Source organism: Larimichthys crocea, chromosome XXII, assembly GCF_000972845.2.
Source record: "Larimichthys crocea isolate SSNF chromosome XXII, L_crocea_2.0, whole genome shotgun sequence".
Lineage (NCBI taxonomy): Eukaryota > Metazoa > Chordata > Actinopteri > Sciaenidae > Larimichthys > Larimichthys crocea.
Window position 1 is genome coordinate 15276451 of NC_040032.1, and position 20205 is coordinate 15296655.

Here is a 20205-nt window from a genome sequence, read left to right on the forward strand (position 1 = left end):
ATAAACCATTAGCAGGAGTCTTCTTGATTAATAACCAACAACAAGATGAATGTAGATCTGCAACACAGGCTGCCCTGCTATTCCAACATGTAATAATAAATATATTTACAGTTTTTTGAGTACTGCTTTCATTGTAGACACACAGCTTTACACTGCAGATCACGTGGAAAGTATTCACAGTAAAAGAGATACAGTAAGAATTCTGCAATGCACAGGCATCTTAAAAACATATGGCAGCACCAGTTTCTATAAAATAGACAAATTATGAATAAAAAAATGGAATACATCATGAAAACTCAAATATTTGCAACATCAGCCTTAAAGATTTATTATTAAAAAGTGATGGCAACTGCATGATCCCTATACATATGTACATTACTACTGTATGCACTTACAGTAGATGCTAAATTGCATTTTCTTTTCTTAGTACTTGTACTTTGTGCAATGACAATAAAGTTGAATTTCATATCATTTAATCTAATAAATGCAAGTAAACAGCTCATATGTCTAACCCCAGCGGAAAACCTCTGTGGCTGTGAAATGAAGCCAGTGCAGAAGTACCAAAAACTGCAAATCCTCAAATGTCCACTTGAGTCAGGCTCCATAAGTCCCCATGTTAAAACTTCACAGCAGAAATAAACATGTTTACAGCCTGGTCAGAAAATCACTTTTGGTCTGTATAGTTAATTTCCACGTTCATAACAACTGTACTGAGGATGAATATTTTATATAAATCACCTGTTCAAATTATATTAAGACTTAAAGTTATACATAATTAACAGCGTGGCTGCTTTGATTGACAGGTGGTTTCTGTCCTGCTCCACCGATGATCCACGTCATTACGATTTCTAGATTAGACGAGATGCCGCGGAGGCAGGACTGCCAAGATTTCAGCTCGGATATGACGTCCATATTTTGTACTCTCTATAGTCCGACCATATGTTCAACTTTTCATGCAGTGACATGCTAACCTATGAATAAATGTTTGTAATATTTATTTTCATTAGTATTGTACCAGTGCACATGGTTCAGTAAGGGTTGGTTGCATGTGGTAGTGCTTGTGTTTTTTTCCCACTGGTATGTCTAGCCTGTATAAAGCTTGCTATGGTTCACTGCACCATGTAGGTCCACACAGGAAACCATCACCACTGTGAGTTCCTGACTGGCGTGGGCCTCCATAATGTCCTTGCCCTTGGAGATGTGAAGCTCCACACGGAGGCAGAATATAACATTAATGTCTTGTGCTTGCTAAGTCTCTCTGTTTGCTGTCAAAGAGTCCAGGTCATCCAGCCTGGTGGGTCTGCAGCCTGTTAGCCACGCTCGTGGCTTCAGCAGCAGGCAGTAGAGCAGAAATGACCATTTCAGCTGGCTGGATGAGAAATGGCAAAGTCTGCTTGAGCATGTGGGCTTGCTGTTATGCAGTTTGCTGCCCTTGGGGGTGCAAATATTTGGATGAAATGACATTAATTAGAGGGATTTTCACTGACATATGTACTTATTTGCCATTTGGGCATGATTGAGCAGAGACTCAAGGGAAAGCTGATTTTCTGCACAAAAACATGCCCTGACAAGTCGGATCCTGGTGTTGTATGCCTTTGCCATGTCTTCCTAATGTCCTCGAGCAAGCAAGAGAGCCGGTGATAATGATGAACAATTTAGCAAGATTTCGAAAAAAACAATATCTGATAATAATAAAAATAAATAAAAAATGTTGGCAATAAAAATATTATGATCCTGTTTTTACCAGTTCATCTAGCAAATTGGCTGCTGGTGGCAAAGATGAGTCAACTGCTCTTTTTTTTTACTGAAACAGTTTTTTATTAATTAAAACAGTAAATCGAGCCAAGTTAGAAATCATTATATCTATTATATTAGCTGTAAAATAACAGTACGGCTTTAGACATCGACCCGGCTTACAACCAGACATCAACTTTTGGTTGCTGAATTAAAAATATAAAATAAGATAGACTTTAATGATCCCACACCGGGTAATTCACTATTAAATATATTTAGTTACTTAGAGAGAAAATATGCAGTTATGCATGAATATAATAATAGAAATGTGACAGAAAAGAATGAGAAAGGCTTTATTACAGTAATCAAGCTTGTAGTGTTTTCGGGTTACACCCTCAGTTCCTGGCATACAAAATATCAGCAGGGCAGCTGTTGTTCATTTCGATCTGTGAAGAACATTTTATTTCATGTATTTATTTTGCTGTTTGCTGTCCCTGTAATTTATATGTTAATGCGGTTCCCACTGATGGCAACCACAAACAGTATAAAGAATTGACAGTGTGTGTGTGATGCCACCCACAGGGTCTGAAGCTCAAAATATGTGGCTCTGGTCACTGCCATGTTCGCAGCCTTCAGGTTGATCTAAAAATCGTCAAAGACGTAGAAACGTGGACCTAAGGTGAGCTGAATGGCGACTGCGTGCTCAAACAAGCCACATGTAACAGCACAAAGCTACCAAGCTGTTAAGGCTTAAAGTTATACATAATTAAGACTTCTGTAGCCAGCCTGTTCAACACATTTTAACATGGGGACTTATGGAGACTGACTCTTTGCTGTATGCGGTTTGAGGCACAGTTGTGAGGAATTAGTTTCCGATTTCAAAATAGTTGCCAATGGCAACCCTCCCTGTCGAGCCCTCGTCTGCATTTTCATGCATCCCGATCATCAAATATATATATATGTTTATTTCAAGTAACTTAAAACAGTGACACAGCGAGCAGTCTGTTTTCTCTGTGGGTGTCTGTGAGTTATCTAACATATTGTGTTGCTTACCTCCCAGCCCAGGACGTAGCCTGTTGTCATATCCATCCAACAGCCTGTCTAGGATCCGGGTGAAAATGGTGATATTGTCTTTACTATCATCGGGCAGCGGCTCTCTGTGTCCAACTACTGCCCTGCAGGAGCAAACAGTGACAGGAAGGTGCAATCAAAAACATGGAAAACATAAAATATAGATACCTTCTCCACTGAAGCAGTGGAGATGTGAAAGTCTACCTTTCTTAAACATACAGGTAGAAGTGATGCATTAGTTAAAAACATTACAGATACAAACCTTCAGTGTAAATTAATGATCTGAGATTGAATTATTTGATATTTGACCATGATTAAAAGTGAATTTTATTTGGAAATTTAAACACATTTTGATACAGAACATGTTCTGACCTGATCCTGTTCAGAAATCTGCTGCCTGTTTAATATTTCTCTCACAGTCATAATCTCAAGTCAGTGATCAGCCTCAGGCTTCAATCAATATTTGGATAATAACATTTGTTTTGTTATAGTCGTCATTTCAGGATGTGTCGGGGAAAAAAAAACTGTGAATTTATGGTAATGAGTTCTTCCCAAGAAGGAAGCAGAATTCATCATATGCTATCAGCCACTGGTTATTAATTTACATGGCCCGCAATTCCCTGCAGAGCAATATTGTGATGAGATGAAAAGGCCACTATTCTGTAGGTGGAACACTGATGAGTTAATGAGTACCGTCTTTAATTAAACTTAAATCCCCTGAGGAGGTGACCTATAATATCCAAGTAATCCCCATCAACAACCAGTCCATGTCCTGATACTCTATCGCAGAAACAGCATTGTGCTGCTCGGTAAAGACGGAGAACAGCGAATGTGTCTTTGCACGGACGCTTTCCGTAGCTCAATCTGTCCTAGAGTAACATCTGAATCCATCTGAGCTCCAACTACACGTCCATTAACACACCAACTGGGTGAAGGTCACCGCTTAAAGTGTATGGAATTGGAAATTAACATCAGTTTGGGTGTTCAAAATGACATTTCTGCACGCCCTCCGCAGCAAACGCATCATCATTTCGAGGCGTTTGGACAAATGACTAACAGCTTAGCTAAGTGGCTATTACATGGGCATCTGTGGGCAATAAATAAATATCAATTAAGCATCACGGCTCCCTCATGTTCAAGCGGTGTAAGGCATAATAAACTAGGACATCAAGATTTATGAAGCCCCCCAAAAATGATTGAAAAATGTCTGTTTTTATTGATAGTATCACCATTAATGCCACCCCTGTAACTAATAGGCCATTCTTCTGCCCCAGTAATGATAATAACCGTTTGATTGGATGTGATGACAGCAATACTGAATTATTAACTCTTCCTTCATGCATTTATTAATTAAAATTCAACCTTCATCTCATCAAATCACCCATATTTTTGCCTTTGACTATCACCTATATCAGTGACGGAGTCCGCCATTCCCGTGCTGGATTGAAATTGCTTTGAGGGTTAGGGGGGGAAACAGTCCACCATGTTCTTCAGTGTTTTTATTTTATCTTGTTGATACCAGCCTCTGTGTTTACTCTTCACCCTCTTTGCACCGTGTCAGAACTGTTTTAAGTTATTATTTCCTGCTGCTGCTTCACATCAAAAGCATTTAACTGCAGATTCGCAGTGTGATTTTTTTTGTTTTGTTTTTGTTTTGTTGTTGTTGTGAGGCAGCCACAGGAAACGCAAGATTGTTAATCAAAGATGAGTCTACAAAAATGTTTGCTGTTGTGCTGCAAAACTACGTATGCTGTGTGCATCATTAAATCAGATCACATTTCTTATTAAAACATTATTTGAGTGCACTGTAACTAATGACTACTTTCATCATAGATTAATCTGTCGGACATTTTCTCGATTTATCCATTATTTGTTTGGTCCATACAATGTCAGAAAATGTTGAATATTGTTGAACAAACAGCAAAAGATGATCATCCTCCACAACCCAAGAGATATACAGTTTTACCGTTGAAGAAGAATAAAATTTGGATTTAAGAATTATGACTAAAAATCTATTATGAAGTAGTCGGCAGCTGCAGTAAACAGCTTCACCAGTTGCACAGCTGTTCACACACAAAACAGCTGCTCGAGGAGGGTGTTGCATTTCCTGTCACAATGGTAACCACGGCTTTTGCCAAATCAACCAGGACTGAAATCTGAAGAATTACAACTTTAAATAAGAAAGTACAAATGATTAGGCAGATGATGTCAGATATCTGAAGCCTAATATCTGCAAAGTGCACTCCACTGAGACTGACTGAGCTCACGACTTGCACCTCACTGAGTGGGGCACAGTTTGATGTATTCTGGTTGTCAAATGGGTGCGTGACTGTATAATTAAGCTCATGCTCAAGCTCATCAGAAATCTGTGAAAAAATATAACGGCGAGCTGACAAATATTTGAAAGGAATACACATATCTGGCATTTTATTCACGCAGCTTATCAAAAAATATGACAGGCATGCATGTCTGAAGGCAAGACCCGAAAAACAGCGAATATGAAATGTTTTAGAAATGAGGAGTTTAACTGCGATAGGTAATATCTCACTTAACATGAATCATATATCAAACAAAAAGCCTCTGTGGCCCTCTCAGACGGCACCGGTGGAAACTCAAAAATTAATGAGAAACCTTTAGTCCCAGAGAAACCGTTCTAACAACGTCGGCTCCACGTTAAAATATCCACTTCAGAAAAACAAAGTGCTTGTGTGGCGTGGAGCATCTGTGTGCTTTACTCGAGCACACACGCCCAACGTCTTCCAGCAGCAGCCAGCTGTTTTAAATTCCCCGATGGGGAAAAAGAAATGGGACATTCCCTCTGAATTTGACATCATTTTTATTGAAACACACAGAGTTTATAATCATGCCAGCCCCCTTCGTCAGTCCTCTTCATTATTCACAGTCTCTATACGCACACGTAAATACCTAATAATAAAAGAAAGCAGAACAAAACAGTCATTATGTTGCTGAACTCTTCACACCGTAAGAAACAACTTTTAAAGAGAAACGACATCGAATTGAACGTCTGTCTGTTTGAATTTCGCCTAGAGGAGAACAAGTTGCATAAGGAGATGATAAAGGTAGTGAAGATGTACAGAGAGCCCACCACTGTAGCTACTCTCACTTCAGTCTGATGCTTTCCAGTGTTTCTGGAATATTGGTCATGGTTTCAGCATATAAAATCTGTTAATTTTTAATAACCCCCGCTGCGTTGTTGGATTGTATTATTCTGTGTGGTCACTGTGAAGTTGAAGTTTTGACAGTTAAAAGTGAATTTTGAGTATTTGATCATGAGATGAGTGATGTTTACCAATTCCCTGATGATCCAAGCCTGGAAGACTGAAGCATGTCTGAACTCATGTTTCAGTTTTATCACTACAATTGCACTTGTGGTAAAAAAAAATGGGTGTAGGAAGGTTTTGTTGCGTCAGTTTGTGGGGGCAACTTGCACCTTCATGATTCTTATATGTTTTTTTACAGCAGACAGGTGTAGCTGATAATGTTATGTGTTGTTCCAGGGTTCTGGGATTGCACATGTTTGACATGTTGAACAGTATATACATGGATGTCATATCTATTGAAGACACTGACAGATTTCTGAAGAGCCGTATGTGAAGCTCAGAGTGTGGTGGCCACTGCTATCTTGGCAGTCCTGCCTCTGCAGCCTCCTGGCTAATCTGAAAATCGGTAAAGACATCTGTGGACCTGAGGCGAGTTGAATGATGCTTGAGTTCTCAAGCAAGCCACCTGTTACAGCACCCACCTGTCAGTCAAAGCATCCTTAATTATGCATAAATTAAGAGGTGAGTTCTATAAAAATTCACCTTCAGTGCAGTTGTCATGAACGGGGAAAAACTGTATTTTGTACCAGGCTGTAAACATGTTTATTTCTGCTGTGAAGTTGGACATTTTAACATGGGGACTTATGGAGACTGACTCGTTCTGTAGCCAGCCTCAAGTGGCCGTTTGAGGAACTGCAGTTTTTGGCACTTCTGTGTCGGTTTCACTTCACAGACTCAGAGCTGTTTGCTTGAATTTAAGTCTTTACCCTCACTGTTCGATCTTAATACATTTTTAAGAACGCTTATATTGTAAATATTTGAGTTTTTTGATTGTAAAACTGATTTATGTATTTGTTTAATTCATCATTTGTCTATATTTTATAGAATATTAGTTCTGCCTTGTTGCAGGTTTTGGCATTCTCTTCACGTCACGACCGCAGAGTTTGGTTCAGTGCTGAATGGTGTCCTGAGAGACTTACTCTAAACAGGATGTTAATCAATGATGTTTTGACATTTTTCCTATGACAAGTCAAAGTGTAATTAGTCAGAGTAAATCACCTTATAATCACAGTGTACTTTCCACTGATGGGCTTATGCATTTACACTATGTAGGCATCCCTAAGAAACAACACCAGACCAAAAGTAGGTGGACTTACTCGAATACAGTTGAGACTAAGGTGGTAAGACGTTAGCTTTCAGTGGCAATTTGGACACGATTGGCTGAGTGCACACAGATTTGAAATGAAATATAATTAGCTGCTCAGTTTTATTTGACTTGTCAAATTAATGCGAAGCCTAGTCAGTATTCGTATGATACTGTGCTCAGCAACATCATCTAACAGGGTCAGTTTGACTAATCTGTTAATGAATCTGTCAGTCTTTCACACTGACTAAATAATATCTGAATATTTTGATATGTTTCTGTAGCACATAGTTCTGTGTCGCTGTCTCAATACAGGAGGTTAACTGTTAATGATTTAACAGTTTTCTTTGTTATACAAGCATACCAGACGAACACAGGGTCACTAGTTGCCACAGACTGGAAACAAACTTGATTTCATTTGCAGCAACTTCCACAGTGACTGACCAAAGTCTGACATTTTGCAGAAGCAAAGTTGACAACTCATGCGTCACTATTGTGACAAGAAAATCGCTGCCATGTTCACCAACACCTCAGACCTAATGAAGCAGCGAACGGTGCACAAAGTTAACCCGAGGCAGGTTTGATTGACAAATAAAAGTGGATCTTTGTTGGCAGGGGTCTTATTATATTTAAAGTGTTGATGGCACATCTTTTCACCTGCTCAGTTTTAAGTAAATGTTATCCCATAAAAAAGCTTTAATTTGTTTCCATTGTGTTCCAGCAATCACATTAAACACAACATCCAAGCTGAGGAGATTACACATCCTGGAGCATATGGACAATTAGACAGCTTTACACTGTGTGCAAACAGACTTTTAACTTAACTGGAAATGTATTCCCTCTGAAGTAGAGACACTCTCACTGGATTGAAATGTTACCCTGCAAAAATGAAGTTTCTTAATTGGCCATCTTCTGTAGAAGTCATCTCTTTAATTATTGCTCAGCCCCATTTCTGCATTTTTCTTCAGCTGAAAATGAAGGGGACTCTTTCTTTTTCCTTTTCCAAAGATGAGGGACAGAATACATTTTAGAGACTATATATTATTTAACTCATGTGCATATATTCAACATTTAAAACTGAATACAAGTTTACAGGGTCCAAAAAACACTATTTGCACAAACAAAAGCCTCTGAGTACCTTTCCGTGCTTTCATGTCACTTGTGTCCACTTTTACCCTCAAGGGTTTTATTTAAGCAATATCACATAAGATGCAGTTAAGTATAGATATCAGCACAACCATGATTCATCCGGCACGGCATTCTGATATTCAGTATAACAGCACGACCTCCAGTGTGATATTGTGTGTAGAACTATGTTCATCTTTGTGGTGCAAAGTTTGTTGCAATATAAGATCGATAAAGACTTAATGTAACATTAATGTAACTGTAAACTGTGATACGTGTAGTTAAATGTCCCAGTGATGCTGTGATCTATATCAGCACTTATTTAACGCCTCTCTACTAATCAGATTACTTGGTTGGAGCTAACTATTGTATAATAATGTTCATGAAAGTTGCAGATCAGTGTTAGTGTTATTGTAGTTTTCTGTATACTCAGTAACTTGTAATGCGAGACGGACCTTTTAAGCTGGTGGGAACAAATACTCGGTGTGTGGGCCGAGCAGTCTGAGTTAGTGGAACGGACACGCACTGAGTGAGTGGACTGGATCTGGTCCAAGGTTACTGCACTGAACCAGTCTGACAGGTGAAGGATTGCAGGCTTGGCCAAGGGAAGAGATGTAGAGGTGGTCTCTTAGGGCGCGCCGGGTGCCAGCCTCCAGCCTCCAGCCAGGACATTTGTGGAGTGAGGAGTGAGTGGAGAAGCTAGAGGGAAGTAAACTGTAATGAGAGCTGTCTGGGTGACAGTGTGAGATGAAGGTGTTTCATTAGCTGGCGGCTTGACAGCAAAAGGACTTGAGTGAGGAGGAGTAATTGTACAAGTTAGAGTTCAAGTGTGAAGCAGCGTGCTGGTTTGACTAGTTTCATGAGTCAGTTATTTTATCCTACATCCTCCTGGATGTTGAATATTTGAAGCGGTTTGGAGCAATTTGATTAAATCCTCCGTGTACACACGGCGGGGAACACATTTCATTATGAGCTAAGGCAAAGAGCTCTGAGGGGGGGCACTAAGAAAGGCCAGAAGAAAAGTCAACCAATTAAGACCTGAGTGAAAAAGCGTGGCTCAGCTGGGGAATGTACTTCTACTCTGTCACCTGCACACTGTAGCTACAACTGACTTAGAAGTCCTGTGGATATGTATCTTTAATGCGAGGAATTTTTATTCAAAAGAAGCTGGACAATGTTCAGTGTAAGCTTATAGGCTGAGGAAGTTTTATTTAATGGAAAGGTCAGACTGCTAAAGAACTTGTGATGACTCTATTGGTTGGAGGGTGGATACAACCCAGGATTCAACCTGGCAACCTGAGATATTATTCGCTAAGACATGTTTCAGTTGTGTAAAGCTTTTTGTGGCTCCACAGGGAACCGCGGAAAATCTGATAAATTGCTTCAAGTGATGTCAGTTGGGTGTGAAGACTACAAGTATGAAAATTAAAACAAGTCTTGGGGTGTGGAGCTAAAAAGAAGTGAACTGACAACACCTCTATCTCTACTTGTAGATAGAAGCTCAAGGCTACATTAGCCACTGCACTGTCTGAAATCTACCAGCCACTTTTCATATTTCACAAGTGCGTGGCTTATTTTCCCAGCCACAGCCATCGCTGACAGGTCCAATGTGAGTCTGTCACTTTTATAAGGGTACACCGCTAAATCAAATGTATCTTGGAAAGGTGAACATTTTCTTCCTTCCTTTTATCAAACAGTCGCTCTAATTCACTCTCCTCCCAACAAACACTTGGCTGCCGCTCGCTCCTGACGCGTCTGGAATTGAAAGTGGCCACTTCAGGAAATGCCCCGGCACCCCTCACCCAACAACCTCGTCTCTCTCTCTGAGGTGCGTCACACCTTCTTGAGTGATGTGTGAGCAGCGGATGACTGATAAGAATCCTGATATGCGTCCACCGCTAAAGTGCCCAGACGACGCACTCGCTGAACTGTCTTGCTGCTGAGTGCCGGGGGCGACTGAAATCGAATGGAGGGGGGATTAGCGTGGCTGCTGGGAGCTTTGTGGAGAAGACATATTGGAAGCTGATGAGTTTTCTTGACTGTGGTTACGAGGGCACTGATTTATTTATTATGTACATGTATGTGGTGACAAATATTTAATTCCTTCTTCCTGTCATCTAAATCCCACAATGGGGGGGTACGGCACGAGGGAAGGTATGTCTAATTAACACATTCTAGATTAATAAATACTAAACTCCAAGCTTGAATTCATGCATGAGTTAACCTTTACAACACAAGTAATCTTCCTCACCACGTCCTCCCACTCACATTCTCTCCAAGCGTACCCACAATACATCGATAATGTTATGCAGCAGCACACTACGCAGAGTATTGTTTCTTACCAATGGATGCCTTGTATCATTCAAAGCCTTTGCAATATGACTGATTTCTCTTTGTTTGCTTCTTTCGTCTGTCTTCCACTTGCCTGTTTGGAGCAGATAATGTGCACAGGAGAGAAATTCAAGGGGGGGGATGTAATAGCTGCTAACATGCAGTAGTAGATTTGGTTGACTCCAGGGACAAATGACACGTCTATAATTGTTCATCTAGGGTTAAATTTATCACGTTCTTTCATCCACGTTGGTTCACGTTTTTGACTAGATTCAGAAGTCTGTAAAAGCCTCACTCAATGGAGACTCACTTCTAGCTTTCTCGTTTGCTGAAACCTGGTGGAAACCATTTTATTTACTATGTTTTAATGCTTTAAAATGCTCTCTTTTTGTTAGAGGGTGATTAGTTACAGTTCCTGTTCCTTTCACTATGGAGGAGAATAGAAGGAGAGCATTGTTTCTTGTAAGGTGTGTCCTTGAAGTATAATTAGTTACAGGCCGTCCTGGCTGCCGTTCAAGCAGCTATTTGCATTTTAGAAATCCCCAGACGATTGGTAGCCATGATAGTGTCAGTCTTTCCACTGCTTTAGTCGTTGAAATATCTCACCAACTACTAGTTGGATTATCATGAAATATTGTTCCAACAATTATGGTGCCCAGAAGATAACACATTGCACACAATGTAACCATTTTGATCCTTAAACTTCATGTAACGCCATCAACTGTTTAAAAAAATGCTAATCTACTTTGGTTTATGACCAAATACCTGCAAAATCAATACTATTCCCATCAGCCTCAGCTGTACTTTATGCTGTACAATGTCCGTCCATCTAAAAATCCATCTTTCCTCAGCAACTTCCTCCAGGTCTTCCTGCGGGAATCCCCAGGCGCTCCCCTGCTGGTTGGGGCTGGCGTCCCACCAGCATGTTCTGGGTCTGCCCCCGGGCATTTCCTAGTTGGCCATGTCTGGCACACTTCTTGAGGCAGGCACCTGAGGGACATTTTTAGTAAATTCCCAAACCACCTCCACTGAACACACTTTGTAATGTGTGTTTGGAGTGGATGCCAAGTTTTGCGTCCACTGGGACCATTAGAGTGCAGACTACTCTTACCCATTGTATTGACTTGAGAGAAGAAACTGTTTTTCAGACAGTGTCTCAGAGCCAAAGATTGCTAGAACTATTTCAACTTGGGAAAAGGTTTTCAATAGTTGCTCAGCAACAATGACAGCCATGGCCAGCATTTCCTCCTAAGCATCTGTTTAACACTTCCAGTTTAAAGGAGGAGGCCAATTTGGGGGCCTCCTTGGCCCATTGATCACCATTAGAAGCCGAAAGTTGAAGACTGTGTGTTTAACAAGAACAATGTGTTCAGACAGTGGAACAAGGAGGAATAAAATCAATTGGAAAATGTTAATTTCCAGCTGGTGCTACCAACAAATCGTCCTAACACTGCTGTTCTATAACCTCGACTTGATGGTGTTGTAGGGGGTGAAAAAAAAAAAGATGCTAGCTGTGACTGTTTGTGGAAGTGAGCTCAATATTTGTTTGCAGCACTTTGCAGTCTCAGCTCTGCATAGAGGTTTTGTTTGGCGAGATTACAGAAATATGTGTTTACAGTTTACACGCAATTTCTAAGTAGTGCATTATGACTCAGATGAACTCAGATCTTCACAGTCGAGCTGTTTCTAAATGTGCAGTATAATTCGGCGCATATTCTTGGTTTTAGTCAAACAACACTGGTCCATCCTTTCTGGCACTGACTGTGCTCCTCTTTTATTCCATGCACATTCATGCTCCTCCCACACACAGTCTCAATTCCCCAGTCCATCGCTATAAAAGCTTCTGCCTTACTTGATCTCGGATTTTAACAGTTTTTGCCTCTCATGTTGTCCTTGATCTTTCACTAGCTTTAATTCACTGCCATGACAACAGAGGTCAGAAAGAGGGCAGGGGAAAGTCCTCCCGGTGTCTGTTCAGGGCTGTGAAATGAAAGCTAAACCGTCACCTGAAAGGTTTATGGTACATACAAAAAAGAAACCTGGAGAAATGTTATTTCAGAAAGATAATAAGAGCTATGCTGGCTAAGTTCAGTATTCCCATGAAAGCACTGTAAACAGTTTTTGAAAATGCAGTCGAGGCTCAACGTCGAGGTCCACAGCAAGGTGAGACTGCAATTATTTCACAAGAGAAATCTATTTTTAAGAAAATACATGATAACAGACAGACATTTAGCAAGAGAAAACATATTTTATTTGCAAATACAGCTCCACAAATGAAGTATATTGAATGGGACAAGACCTTCCCTGCAGCTGCAGGAAATGTACGTAACTTAGATACAATCTGAAACGTGTGATAACAACATTTGTGACACCAACCTACTTTCCGAGGCGTTTTTTAAAAGAAAGCCAGGGCCAGGGTCACATGCAGCGCTGATATCTACAGTACAGGGATTAGAAAAGTGCAATCACCTGCATCAGCAGCAATGAAGAGGTCATTTATAACTGTAAGCATGCTCCATAGCACTCCATGGGCATGTGCTGGGCTCTTTTTAAAAGATGTGGTTATTTTTCCTGGAAGATGACAGAAGCAGTAGATGAGTTCATACGGTAAATAATTTCTTATAAAGCCCCAGGAAAGAGATTAAAAACATCTCGAGAGGTGATGACTTTGAGTCTGACATTCCCCCCCCCCTTTTTTAAGGCAAAATCGCACTACTATTTCCAAGAAATACAATGTTACTGCAGCTCATGGAGGGGGGGACAGAATCCAATACATCAAATAGGACCGTGTTGAGTTTATTGTTAACAGGCCTGCACATAAATCCTGCCTACAAAGGCCTGACAAGACTCCATGTAATTCCTATTGTGTTTATTGCTTTTTATACTGCCTAAATTGCCTTGATTTAGCGATCGTGGAGCCACAGGTAAAGGACATGTGCAGCGGTGTCCCGTGGATTTTACAGCCAGCATATGCATCCCCATCTGGCTGGGCAAGGCATGTCATAGTGTTCGCCTCTGTGAAACACAAGGCTGAAAATATTGGAGCTCCTCTTTCTCATTACTCGCATCCTTGACAGCAGTGTTATCCTCACTGTTTTCCATCTCGGTAACACATGTTCTCTCTCCTCATCTCTGATCGCTGTGCTTCTTTCAACTTGATTTCTCTCTCTCTTTTTTTTTTTTGCTGACAACAGCAGAACATGAATATATTTCTAACCCACCAGGAGATTCCTAATGTTACTCATTTCATTGAAATGTGTGCACATTATTCACAGGTAAGGTGTATTAGAATACTTCTATGTCAGTGGGTTTCTTTGTGACAAGCTGCCAGAAAAGCCTCTGAAGTAAAAGCCTGTCCATGGCAACCTGTGTCTGTCAGCATGCCGAACACACTGCGACATTGAGGACATTCAGACGACCTTCCATACACACAGGCATGGCGCTACAGGAGTCAGGGTATAGATTAAACATCATGGAATCAAGGAAAGACCTGCAAATCTGTAATGTGACAGGATATTTGATATCTGAAGGGAGAAAAGTGATCGAGGATATAGATAGATCTGTCAGAAAATACTCAAAAAATCTAATTACAGACCACAAAATCATCAGTTTGCTATCACAAATGACAAGATGAAGCAAGCAAATTTTCACAACTGAGAAGCTGGAACTATATTCAGCATGGCTGTATTTATCTCCACAGAGACTTGCACAGACCACAGTATGGAGCGTAGTAGATGGAGAGGTGCCAGTTCACCTTCATGAGCAACTGCAAGCTCAAGTGCCCTTGAGCCAAGGTACCGAAATCCTAACTGTTCCCAAGGTTGGCTGCCCGTCTCTCCACATTTGCATGTCTGTAAGCCCTTTGTGTGTGTGTGTGTGTGTGTGTGGTTGTATTTTGGGCCTTAATGTGTTAAAAAGTGTGAAAAAAATAATTTTAGGGATCAATGAAGCTAATCTTCTTCTTCTCTATCAGTGTTTGATTCATTTAAATGATTAATCACTTATAAAAATCATTGCTACTTAATTTTCTGCTAAATTAACTTTTTAATTAATTTCCTTAGATCAACTAATACTAGACATTGTCGTAGGTTAAGAGTACTTCACTGACATGGAACATGTGAAAATGCAGTAGTCTGCTAAAAGACAAAAGGATCAAAACCAATGCAAGCAGAACCATCTTTTTTTTTTATTCCACGCATATTCTTTCTGCCGCCTACATTACCCACAATGCATCTCCACTGCTGATAGTTCAGTCAGAGGGCGCGGTGTGTTATGCTGGTAGTTGCTAATGCAGCCTGAAGCTTCTAGCCTCAGGTGGAGATGAGGAGCGGGCTAAAGAGGTCTGGTGAGCTCACTTCTTTTCAAACCTCCCTCCTTTTTTTTGGGCTAGTATTCGTGAACCAGCACAGCCTCGAATGACATCACTTGAGGCAGCTAAGCAGAGTTCATGCAGTCCCTTTGTAAGCCACAAAAACGAAGGAATGAACCTCGTGGTCGATGTGCTGTGAAAAAACACCGTCTTCTCTCCTCTTCTGAAAACACACCTATGCAATAACCTGGTGGCATACATCTCACCTCCGCTTGTGACACCTCTGGAGGTGGTGGAGCTTTAGGTACAACAGAAACTGTGAAGAAAGTGCTATCACAGTGTGATCTAACAGCAGCACTGCTTGCACCCATTAATCAATGTACAGCTTGAAGAGTTGGGCCTCAGTCAGTAGATAGAAATCTGTTTATTCTGGGTTTTTAAAGTTTTTAAAGTAACGAATAAAAGACAGGTATTCACCCGTAGCTGCACAAAAATGACGTCCAGCCAAAAAGTGTCCAGATTTTATGTGTGCTGCATCATCTTTTGTCTTTGGTTGATGAGTTTAAGTACCCAGTCTTTTCCGGCTGGCTTTCTGCCTTAACAATAACATGACATGAATGAATGTAACTGCCACTGGTTTAACAGACAGGGCAGTATACAGTCGATGTTGAGGTGAAGAATAAATAAGTACCTTGAGATTATTTTTCTGACTGCTGTGTCTAGAATGGATGTATTAGTCCTTAAACAGAAAAAAACAGGGTTGTGTATTTTGACTTTTTAATTAATGCTTGAGTGCACTGGAAAGGTTGCAACACAGTTATTTTTTATTCTATAAACACACTGAACAAATGTCTACAGTTAATAGATCGCTTAAACAAAAGTTGAATGGTAACATTCAACACTGAAAATAATGGTAGATGTCCTTGTATGAAAGGTTTTTTTGTTTTATTACATTCAAAATAAAATGCATACATGTGTACTGTACACGCTACATTAACTGCAACCATCTGCTGAAAACAGACTAAGTCATCCAAACACAACGTGGTTATAGCATAATATAAGTCTCAGATGCCATCTGAGTGTTTGGACTAATATTTCCAGTTTAGTGCCAAAAAACTGCAGTTCCTCAAACGTCCACTTGAGGCTGGCTACGGAACGAGTTAATCTCCATAAGCCCCCATGTTAAAATGTCCAATTCTACAGCAGAGAACCTACCTGTTAAAATTATATTAAGGCTTAAAGTTATGCATCATTAGGAGCAAGATTGACAGGTAGGTGCCATTACAGATGGCTTGTTTGAGCACCTATAGGCGTCATTCAGCCCGCCTCAGGTCTACCAATGATCCAACTTTGACAGTTTTTAGATTAGGGAGGCGGAAGAGACAGGAGTGCCAAGATGGTGACGGCCAGTGCCACAGAGTTTGAGCTTCAGAAACCTACAGGGGACATCATACATACACTGTCCATTCATTATAGCAGCATGTGTTTTTGCTCGTTTCCCTGCTGGTGCTCAGCCTGCCACTTGCTGTCAATCAAACATAGACACGCCCCTTGAGAGGAAGAAGGGAAGGCGCTGTCGCATTCATACTTTGGATCCAAACATTTGTGAGGAGGACAAACAGCACGGTATTTACAAGGACACAAATAAACAGAATTAACAATGGGTAATTGTTAGTCAACTTTTACCAGTTTAACATCATTGACACTGCAAGTTCTTAATCTGTGAGCAGCTATAATCTATTAAACAATCACCGTATTAAAGGATACGCTTGCTGATAAACATTTTCAGATAAAATGATTATCAGCTTAACTAGTGGCAATTAATTTAAGTATGCAGCTATCGTGGTTATCTTGATTCTGTGATTTAGTTTCCTAGAGAGTATCTATCTTGACTCCAACGCCAAACACTTGATTTTTTTAAAAGCACAGGCTGGAGAATCATAACCATCCGCTGTTCAGGAATTATTAAATAGTCTGCTCCCCAAAAGCTATTTGATAAACTGCCAAAAGAAGTCCGATGGCACTGAGTTGTTAAAATATGCACTACAGCTGGTTTGTGTGTTCTTTATTGCTGCACAGCTTCTGTGTCTTTACATTTTATGATTAACGTCTGGCAACTGTTGGATATTCATCCATGACTTCTATCATTTAGCAAGTTATTTTGAGTAGAAAGCAAGCTATGTAGCCTTGAGCGTCAGAAAATGCTCATGCTGTCAGCATAAGAAGAAACTGCACGTCTGTTTTGTATTTCAAGCAATAGGACAGGAGGGTGGGTTATACAATTAGTTATGATTTACATAAAACTAATCACAAATCAGTGTTAATTTTCCGACAGCAACACAGAAGTTTGATATATATAAAAACTATATGAGATAACTATTTAAAATGCCCCAATAAATCAGACAGAAAAGTAGATTTCTTTTCCTTGTTTAATTGTACACCCACACTTTCCATTAAAAGCCTTTACAAACCCTTTGTTCACCTCACTTTGAGTCAGTCTGTGCATCGTTTTCAAAGGCGCAGTTAGGTATAAGAATTTAAATCTGTATTGAATGCATAGATTCAACTTCAGAAGGAGCCGGGGGTGGATGTTTCTGGTGGGATGAATTGGTACGATTTTTTTTCTCATAGACAGTGCTCTGTGAAAAGTGAGTCAGAACCATTTCCTTGAGCAAAAGATACTGCTCGAGCTGTGATCGGGCAACAAAAACACAATTTATTGGACTGGTCACAGAATGAGGGTCCATTCTGAAGGGCCTCGGACATTAGTTCAGCATTTGTGTATTTCCAGGACTGAGTGGTCTGCGTTCAGTGTGCAGCTGTGCAGACACCTTCTGGGAAATCTATTCCAGCCTTAGTTGGATTCATGCCTGCTGGGGTTATCTGCTAATTTTGTCCACTTTGAAGAGGGCAGATGCTCACTATATCAATAGAAAATTGACTGAAGCTTAAAAAGGGATTAGGGTACAGATCTATGACATTTTTGTTAGAAAGACAGTAGTTTCACACAATGCTACTGTTGTTACATTTACCCATACCCTTCCTATAGGAAACAACCTTTTCTAAGTCAAATTGAAATAGGATGATGTTGGTAATTACAAAACAGACAATCTTGTTATTAGCTTGAATTAATTTTAGTAGTTGAGTTTGAATTTAGTTGCCGCTGCCATCTTGGTATTCCTGCCTCTGCTGAACTAAAGATGTGGAGCTGTAATTATGTACAAGCCTTAATATAATTTCAACAGGTGATTTATATAAATATTCACCCTCAGTACAGTTGTCATGAACGTGGAAATTAGCTAGGCTGTAAGAGACCAGGCTGTAAACATGTTTATTTGGACATTTTAACATGGGAGCTTATGGAGACTTATGGAGGAAGTTTTTGACTTCTGCATTGGCTTCACTTCACATTTGGAACATGGTGAACGTAAACAAAGCAGTAGGCTAAAGTAGGCTTTATGAAGTAGCGTCTTGTAATGCCAAATGTGATCCCAGGCTGCACGATTTGGAATAAACTGGACATATTAGTCCAGACTCTCAGATGCCATCTCAGACTTGCATTATGCTGTAATGAACTGTCCTGACCGTCCATTTCAAGCATCCTCAAGATATTTCAGAACTAGTTTCTGGTACCACTCAGACCTAATGTACAGTAATTATGTGTGCATACCATTCCCCAATGCTATTGATTAATATAATAGATACTTGGCCCATGTTGCTGCTCACTGACTCAATTGAAAAGACCATTTGAGTCCACTGTGACCCTCACCAGTGAAATGATACAATACCTGATGGATTGAAAATGAAATTGTTGTTTTGTCGTCAGTGAACTAAAGCAGGAAGGACAGATCATTTCTGATTTAACAATGCGTACACCTTTGACTTTCTTTTCTTTTGACTCCAAGTAGAGACTATTTGTCTGGTCATTCAATCAGCAAAACTGGCTCAGCCATGAATACATTACCCTTGTCCGGACCTGTGACACATTAACCTTGACAACACTACCGAAACAGAATGTTATCTGTTGACCAGGTCACATCTCAAAGTGATGCCCCTCTCTGCCACGCTGTGAATAATTCATGCGAGATGTGGTGAGAAAGCGAGGCGAGGGCCAGCCAACTTCAGAGGCAATCCATAGGCAAAGCGTACATAGCACTCTCATCCTTATAGCTATTGATTATGTGCCGCGTTAGCTGGCAGCCTGGCAATAGATTACAAACAAAATAGACAACAAGACGGGATGAGTGTCCACACTTGTTAAGTGTTGACTGTAGAAGGGGATGGTGGGGGATTGGAAACGAGGTGAGCTGATGGATTGAAAGACCTTCGCCGAATGGAAATAAACACAGCCTCATTCATATGTAATACATGGGTTCCTGGGAATAATAGCTTAATCAGCCCCTTCTTTCGGTGTGCAGGAAATGAAGGAATTTGGTGATGTGCAGAATGACAGACCCTTATATAGAGGATTTGTCTGTTACACCTTAATCCATTAGGAAAGTCTCCTGCCTCAACTGTAGTAAAGCCGATTTGGAGTCTGCCGATAGCATCAGTGGGCATCAGGGAGGTGGCAGTTCTCGGAGAGAAACAGCTCTGCTGATACGCAGATATTCTGGGAGCATGCTGTGAGGATTATTTCTAGACTCCAGCAACTTGAACTTTGATGGACAATTAATATATACGTTCACTTTCAGATGCAAATTTGGAGAGAAATTCCATTTTTAGTTCCGGTTTGGGGCTCCCGAGGTAACTTTATAATGTCTACTCTCAGATGAGCCGATGGTAAAGCCTCATTTGGCACGAGTTAAACTGTATAAAATTAGTTAAGTAAAGACTGCTGCGCAAGGGCTTTGCGTATGTGCACTACATCACATCTCAATTAACTGCAGAAAGATTAACATTTGTGAAAATTCTTGTCATGTGCTGTGTTAGGTGGTCCATGCATAATGAATTGCACTGACTGCTTGGGTTTTGCTGGTCTTTCAGTGATGACAATTTTATGTCCCTGAATATGTCAACACTTAATACATTTCCATTATTAATCCACTGCACTCATCATAGCTAATGATTTTCTATATTTATAATTATCAACTTGCTGAATACTAATGCAACCTTCAATCTTCTTTTCTGGCATCACGGAGCATAATGACACCAAGGTCAAGGCTTCAAGTACCTTTGTAATTTATGACTATATTAATTATTTATTCATT

The 20205-nt window shown here is 40.3% G+C and overlaps 2 protein-coding genes across 3 annotated transcripts in view; one reads left to right on the plus strand and one right to left on the minus strand.

Annotated features, from left to right (window-relative positions):
• The window catches only part of gabrb4 (gamma-aminobutyric acid type A receptor subunit beta4), a 190779-nt gene that overhangs the window by 42920 nt on the left and 127654 nt on the right, over positions 1-20205 (plus strand). The window lies entirely within an intron of this gene.
• gabra3 (gamma-aminobutyric acid type A receptor subunit alpha3) overlaps positions 1-20205 on the minus strand; it is an 86158-nt gene that overhangs the window by 35830 nt on the left and 30123 nt on the right. For both annotated transcript variants that reach the window (XM_019259580.2, XM_010732182.3), the window contains exon 3: positions 2788-2909. In XM_019259580.2, coding sequence (XP_019115125.1) covers positions 2788-2909 — 122 coding nt within the window. The remainder of the gene's footprint in view (positions 1-2787; positions 2910-20205) is intronic.